Genomic DNA, 8,237 nt, shown 5'->3' on the forward strand with positions numbered 1-8,237 from the left:
CCACCCCACGATGCTTTCATGGCGGGACGAGCCAACCTAGAATCCTAGATCACTAGTGGAAAAAGGGCCTTTAGTCCCGGTTCACAACGAGCTTTATTCCCGGTTGTGCAACCGGGACTAAAGGATCGCGACTAAAGACCCCCCCCCCCCCACTTTAGTCCCGGTTGCTTACGAACCGGGACTAAAGGTCCATCCACGTGGGCGACTGGCGTGCGCCAGGGCGAAGGACCTTTAGTCCCGGTTTGTAACACGAACCGGAACTAAAGGCTATTTCGTTAATTTTTTTTTAATTTTTTTAGGTTTCTAATTATTTTTCACTCCCTCTTTTTTCTATTTTTCAGAATTTCTATTATTTCAGTTATTTACATAGTTTAGTGTCTAACTGCAATTATCTCTAGTTAAATTACTTACTCGTGGTCACACTTCCCGCTCGGTCACCCATCCTCCCACACTAGCACGCTTAACTTCCGAGTTCCATTCCGTCCCGCATCCAAGTGCTTCACGCGCATGTATGTGATATTAGTATCATATCAATCCTGTTAACATGTTGGTTGATGTCACATTTATTTATTGTTTGAATTTCAAATAATTTTTTTAATAAACAAAAGTAATGATGTAATAATGAACTTGAATAAATAAATAAACATTAACTTTTTAATTTGTATTTTTTAAAATTTTTAATTTTTTTTTGCCAAACCTAAAACCTAAAAATTTGAAAATCTAAAAATTGGTTAAAAGTAATAGTAATCTTTATGCAGAATGCAATTAATAATTTTATTTTGTAAAAAAATAAAAAATAAAATTCGTAATTTGTAGCAAAAACTAAAATCTTCCTGCTTTCGTATTTTTATTTGGAATTTTGAGAATCTAAAAATTGGCTAACCGGGTAAACCCGGGTGAATTCGGATGTAACTTTTTCCCAGGATTTTTTTGATATATTATACTTTTTTTTCGACGTCGTATGCAAAAGTTATTGCGGTTTTACCATTTTTCAAAACTTTTTTGCAAAAAAAATGAAAATTCAAATTTTTTAATTTTTCCTAATAGTAGGTTGCATAACATACAAGAATCTGAAAACATTTTATTTTTTGAATTTTCTATCATTTTCTTTTCTATTTTACAGTGTCAAAAAAGGCGATCCACGGGGGGGGTGAAGGGTGCATGGGGAGGCAAAAACTTGGAACCTTTAGTCCCGGTTCGTGTCCCCAACCAGGACTAAAGCTTCCTGTCCTAGCCGCAGCCCACCGTAGCCCTTTAGTCCCGGTTGGTGTTACCGGGTACCCTTTAGTCCCGGGCTGGAGCATTAGTCTCGGTTCACCAGGAGAACCGGAACTAAAGACCCCATTAGTCCCGAGTCAAAATATTTGGGGACTAATGGGTTGAGATGGAAGACCTTTTTTCTACTAGTAGATAACTGAAACTACAAACAGATTTGGTCAAGGCGTGAACATACGCACGCTGCATGACTGCTTATTCAGCTAAGCAAAAAAAAAGCAGAGTTTAAACTACGCAACATGATTATCAGACATAAATCGGAAGATGGAATCACTTATAAGTACGTTGCAGGACCCAAACGTGGATGAACTCATTTAACGTCATATGCTAGCAGATGACATGAACTCTTGCTCAGAGCTGTAACATCGTTGGCTCTTTGCGGAGACTGGATCAATTGTGTTACCTGAGTGAGACTGAACACCAGCTTCAGCTCTTCCATGAGTTTCCGGGTTGACACGAAATGCCTTCAACCTATTCGTATGCAGAAGCTCCAATGACATCACCACTGTCTTCATGGTAGGTCTTTCTTCACCCCGGAGCTGTAAGCACATCTCTGCCAGAGAGGCAAAATTGGTGATTTCTTCCTCAGTTGCTGCTTCGTGAACTTGAGGATCGACTATCTCTTTTAATGGTCTATTCTTCATCTCCTCAAGAAAGTAACTAGATAAATTCTGAGCTGAGCCTGTCTCACTAGTGAAAATAGGCTTCCTTCTGAGAAGTAGCTCTAAAAGCACAACACCAAAACTGTATACGTCACTTTTCTCATTTAGCTGCCTAGTCTGGCAATACTGTGGATCTAGGTACCCAAACGTGCCTTGTACTTTTGTGGAAACATGAGTCTGGTCTATATCAACCAATCTTGATGCACCAAAGTCAGCAACTTTTGCGTTGTAGTTTTCATCTAGGAGTATGTTAGAAGACTTGACATCACGGTGAAAAACTGATATGGAGGCTGCAGAGTGGAGATAAAAGAGAGCTCCTGCAGCTTGGGCAGCAATTCTTAGACAGTCATCCCAGGACAAAGAAAAATTGCTGCTTGAACCAGAATGAAGGATTTCAAACAACGAACCATTAGGAACAAAATCATATACTAGGAGCGGAACCTCGGTTTCAAGGCAACAACCGTAAAGTTTTACAATGTTTCGGTGGTTAACCTGTGAAAGGATGGCAACCTCATTGATGAACTGATCAATCTCTCCTTGCTCAATGACCTTAGATCTTTTTATAGCCACCACACGCTGGTCAGATAAGATGCCTTTGTATACCATGCCATGCCCTCCACTGCCAAGAATTCTTGTATCATCAAAGTTGTTTGTCGCCTGGTCTAGCTCTTCCAGAGAGAAAATCTTTGTCCTTTCACTTGCATCTTCATTCAATGATATTAATTGCTGTAGAAGAAGGCCACGATTCTTTGTAAAATACTTCGTTCTTAGTTGCTTTTGAATGTCTCTCCTCCATCTCCGGATGAGGAGCATTGCACCTAAGCCTAGAAGTAAAAGTCCGAATCCGACACTAAGCCCAAGAACAACACCTGCAATTAATGGCAGTGCACCTTAGTCGCGGTTTCATGTTTTTAATTTTCATAGTGGAACTTGTATGGTAGTAAAAATATTACCTAAGACATTATTTTGCCTTATCAACTGAATGCACTTCAATCTTACAGTATTGTATTCAGTTCCACGAGGGCACGCGGTGCAATAGTAAGTTCCATTAGTGTTTTCGCATATGCCTTGACATTTGCCTGGTGGCTCACACTCATTAATATCTACAGGACAGAAAATAATAAGTTAGAAAAGATAAAACATGAGATTTTTCTTCACAAGCCAAGAAGAACAATGCTACTGTTCAGTACGTAACACATATGTTGAGTAGAGTGAGCAGGACATATGGCTACCGAGGTATAAAGAGCTCATTATTAAAAAAAGAACTCAAAATGAAATTTAAAGTATACAAAATCAGCTTTTATACACATAGTGGTGATCTTTTCTATGAACTTGAAAAATATAGTTGAAAAATACATCTTATTTTAGGCTACACAAATATCACAAAAATGTGCCTCTATGTAAAGTTTAAAGAATAAGTTTTGGTCTTCACATTTGTCTTTTTCATGTAGGTCACAAATCAAAAAATAATTTGATGAAATTTTACACGTACGTATGTACATTTATGGTTTTTCCTGAATTTTTATGTGAAAACAAGATGTTTTGATTTTCTTAAAGGCTACATGGAGAACAGTTCCAGCTGAAGTTTTAGTAAGATGTACTTGACACTTGCTTCAAAAACAAAGTACTAAATGAAACAGTTTTGTACATTTATACTACAACTAGTTAAGAATAGAAAACTTGACACTTGCTTCAAAAACAAAGTACTAAATGAAACCGTTTTGCTGGAAATCAAGAGCCTGGTTTTTATTAAGTCGCAGTCAACTATTTTAGCCTTTAGATTATCCTCGTGATTCATGCTGACAGATGCAAGTGGGTTGCAACTCAAAATTGTTTACACAGTAAAAACTAACTGTTCATGACGTAAAAAATTGGTCATCCAAATTTATTCATGAGGTAAGAAAATGATCGTCCAGTACAATTTTTTCTTGTTCACGAAAAAAGTTCAACGTGTCACAAATAAAGTGAGATATCTAGGTGTGCCCTAAACCAAAATATATTGTTAAATTTCCCTTTCTATGCAGATACGAGATAGGAGTATAACAAATGGTGTAATCTGATGGAGAACAAGACGAGAGAAAATGAGAGGGGAGGTGGGCATACCATTACAGCCACCGGGGCCAGTAATATATGGATTTCCATCATATCCATCCCTGCATTTACAGTGGTAACCCATGCTTGTGCCACTGGGGAACACACACTTGCTGTCGGAGCTAACACATGCATATGTGGATATATTTTGACGGGCCTCTTCGCAAGTAAGATATGCGACGACCCATTGCGCTCTGACCAAGTCTCGAAAATCAATGAAGATTGGACGATTGCCAGCGATTCCATTATTTACATCAGAGCTCTCTCCCGTGTCCATGTACCCCTCATTTGTTCGTATGTATGTGATACACACATTTTGTTGTTCTTGTACTAGCTTCGAAGTTGACGGGTCTGAGCAGTTCAGTGTAAGTTCCTTCCTTGCAGAACAGCCATCTTCCAGGCCAAATGGAAATGGAACTTCGATCTTACCACAACGGCGAGAACATGCCACATTTCGTCGAGCCGATGGATTGTATCCTATTTTTTTTTTGACCCAAAAAGAGTGTAATACAAGTTAAAATGGTCAAGAAGTGAGCATTATTTGTAGGTACTCCTAATAAACAGGAGAAAAGAATATTACCGTAATCACGCGAGCAGCCATTGAGTACATACGGATTACCCATGTACCGACCATCACAATGGCATGAATAACCAAAACTGAAGGTAGAGTATGAGCAGGAGCTGTGGTTGCTGGTGCAGGCAAAGGTGGCCTTATCTAGGGAAGCAGCCGCGCATGACGGTTGGTCATATATACTCCAAGACACCAAACCCGTCAAAGTGAAGACCTCCACGTTCTGGCGCTGCTGCGCCTGGGCCTCCTTGTGGCGGACAAACTTGAACTGGAGCCTACTGCTACCAGAAATTATGCCATCCGACCCGTAGCATCCCTGCCCGTACAGCGTGTCCGAGCCTAGGCTATCGCAGCCAGTGCAAAAAGGAATTTCTGGATTTACGGTCGGATCTCCGATCAGGTGGGTGTAGAAGTCACACGACGTGAAGCTCATGCCGGATGAATGATCGAGCAAGAAATTCATGGCGGGGGCCTTCCACGTTGCACTGTACACATCAACAGCCGGACTTGTTGAGATGGTCCATGAGATGCTGACACTAATACCTGTAAGGATTCACACAAAAAAAAAACACTAATACCTGTAAGGAAAAAAAAACTTGTTTGTAAGCAACAGTTATTCAACACATGAACCTGTGAACAAGCGTTTGCTTGTACATGTGGAAAAAAAAATTCTTCTAGACCCTAGTTTTTGGAGCGACCCTCTGCCCCCGCATCACCGTAACACTAGGCGGCTCAGGCGGCGATCACCTCGCCGGCGTGTGCTCCCCTACCCTCTCTCGCCCCATCTCTCCGCCACCGCCAGGGTCACGCCGGGCAAAACCCTGAGGATGACGCCGGCGGCGGGGCCCTCTCCCTAGCGCGACGGTGGCGAGCTTCTCTGTGGCGGCAACGCTTGGGTCGGCGGTGGTGCGGGGGCGTGGGGCTAGACACAGGCCCACATATCTGGCGTTGTGGCGACAGGAAAGCGCGGTGGTGCCTGTCAACGCCGGCTGTTTGGCCCCGTGGTAGTGGCGGTGGTCGACTAGCGGCGGAGAACTGGATCCTCACCATCTAGTCACGTCTGATGGTGGTCTTAGTGGGCGGTTGTCGACGCCTCCGGCTTGCCTCTCAGCGCGTGTGTGGCCATCTGCTGGGTCCATCTGCTCGGTTTAGCCGAACCTTGGGGCTGACAGTCGGGCCGAGAGAAATCCTCGCCTTTTTCCGACAACGGCGACACCCGTGGATGTTTTCTTCCTCCTTGGAGGCTTCACCTTGGGCCATCAAAACAATTAATATAACTATCCTATTTTAAAAAAAAAAGTGCTTTCTTAGCAGAAGGTCAGGGCTTTGTGATATCAACCGGTTTCAAACCCCCGCTCAGATGTAGTTATTTTTCTAGATTTAGCCATAAACTGTGCAAAAATTAAATATGTTGCGAGTTGAACTCGAATCCGCGCACATGTAGGCCGACCCAGATCCACTTACCACCAGAACAGTGGAATACTTGCGTAGTAAAGTGTACTCTACATAACCTCGTTTCTGAGGTTTAAATTTCAATTTTATTTGAGGTTGTTTTGACCGGTAGCAATGTTCATCAAAGGGGGACAAGAATTTCGGTTTTCAGCGTGATTTTGTAATCTCGGCCGAGAAAAAAAAAATCCTTGGGTGAACTATGGAAGGTGATGGAGGTTGGTGACCTACCGACCTAATTATCATAGGATAGCCTAGAACTCCAGATGAGAATACAATCATGAGCTGACTTATCATACAATAGTCTAGAACTCAAGATGAACACAAGCATAAACTTATTAACCATCTTCCACAAGTTTTTCACCTCTCATGCATCGGTGCATGTAACTCCAGATGAACACAGAGCAGTCATGAGAAAATAGAGAAGCCCGTCAGAAATAACAAAGAAAAAGATAAAATAGCAAAAGCGAACCAATTTACGAACTAATAAGGGTGTTTAGTGAATTAAGCCAGTAGATATGCAAATACATGTAGAGAAGTAGTAGTAGCTCTTACTTCTATATGAAGCTTGGATGCCGCCATCAACAACCTCGGTGAGGCCGTCCTTGAGAAACAGCCTTGGAGGGCTCGTGGTTTTGTTGCAGATGACGGCCAAGTCAGGGTGCCGGAAGCAGTCCGGGCCAATGCCAAAAGGAAACTCGATTAGCAGATCACCGCATTTGTTTGGACATTTGGCAGATGGGGTTTGCCTTAGCCTAATGCCCTGTTTGTTTCTTGGAGCTTCCAAACTGGATGGTCGCCATGCTAATGGAGTGGTAGCCGTGATTCTGCTGCTGCTGCAAGCAAGCAGCAGGAGCAGCTGAAGCACCGTGTGGAAGGCCATCTGCCAACCGAGTCTGAAACTTCAGCAAGCAAAAGCACAAGCAAGACAATGGCGTGGGTGTGCAACGCTGGTTTTGCCTTTGTACGATAGCTGTGGCACTCCGGCTACCGTTTGGTCCGTTTCCACGCTCCTCCGCGTGAAATATTCTACCTGAAGCATGTCATCACATGCTTCCTCACAATTTGCCTGTCGGGCATCATTGCAGCAGCCCTTAGTTTTCACAGGTGAGTACATTTGTGTTCTTTTTTTTTTTTTGCTGAAGGGCGATTTTATTAGACTCATTAATTTACATCAAGTTGATACAATTAGAAAGCTCATGTCTAGCCTCTGCATAACAGTTATGCACACAACTGCTGAAAAAGAAACAGAGGAAAATTACCTCAAAAAAAAACAGAGGAAAAAAAAGAAAACAAAAAGATCCCATATGTCGAAGATACATGTCATATATATGAGACTAAGAAAACACCTCTCTGATCTCTAGAGTGATAGTGTACCAATTCATTGACTATGCCATCATCCATGCGGGATAAAAATATCATTCGCCACTTGCTCCAACCGCGAGCATACCTCCAACAAGATGTGGTGTTCCCGTCTCTCAAAAATTGACCACGACTAGAAATAATCAAAAGAAAATAATATGCATAGGAGAAAATTCTTTAGCAATAAAAACCATGTCAGTTCTACATAGCCATAGCGGCCATAATAAAGGTATTGCTCCCCTAAATTTGGATTATATACCTGTGATCAAATCGTTCAACCAATTACCAAAAATATAAGCAACAGAGGATAGCTAATTTAGGGTCCTAGCCACTTGAATGACTGGCCATATAGAATGCACGAATTGACATTGGAAGAACAAAGACTTCATATTCTCGAGAGGGTGAGAGTAGTAATGTTGTGTACTACCTTGGTAGTTGTGCTTCGCCAGGTAATATTTTCGTAAAATAACACCTCAACGAAGATACCAAAACGATTTTTATTTGAGCTTTCATTTTACATACGTGTTTTATTGTTAATTACTGGAGCATCAGAATGCATTAGTGGTTTGCACATGAAATCCACATAAAAAAATTCATTCTCATGTAGGTGCCATCCAAACTTGCTAGGTTCCTGCTATAGGTGGACAACAACCAACCGCTCATGTAGAGTGTGCCATGATGCAAGTCGCATACCAACAAGATCCTCCCTAATTGTCACGTTAGGTGGGTATGTTCCTAACACCTTTGTGATTGTATCACTTTTATTGCGTGCAATGTTGTACAAATTTAGTTATTGTTCCTGAAGAGGAGCATTTCGAAGAAAAAAA

At 41.8% G+C, this 8,237-nt stretch overlaps 1 protein-coding gene across 1 annotated transcript; it reads right to left on the reverse strand.

Annotated features, from left to right (window-relative positions):
• Nucleotides 1-1,595: 1,595 nt before the first annotated feature.
• Nucleotides 1,596-6,931, reverse strand: LOC124659448 (wall-associated receptor kinase 4-like). The gene is made up of 5 exons (XM_047197319.1): nt 6,604-6,931; nt 4,609-5,142; nt 4,041-4,505; nt 2,971-3,016; nt 1,596-2,811 (listed from the first exon to the last, which is right to left on the reverse strand). Exons 1-5 carry the CDS (start codon nt 6,929-6,931, stop codon nt 1,596-1,598), a joined length of 2,589 nt encoding a protein of 862 aa, XP_047053275.1.
• Nucleotides 6,932-8,237: the final 1,306 nt, after the last annotated feature.

Source organism: Lolium rigidum, chromosome 6, assembly GCF_022539505.1.
Source record: "Lolium rigidum isolate FL_2022 chromosome 6, APGP_CSIRO_Lrig_0.1, whole genome shotgun sequence".
Classification (NCBI taxonomy): domain Eukaryota; kingdom Viridiplantae; phylum Streptophyta; class Magnoliopsida; order Poales; family Poaceae; genus Lolium; species Lolium rigidum.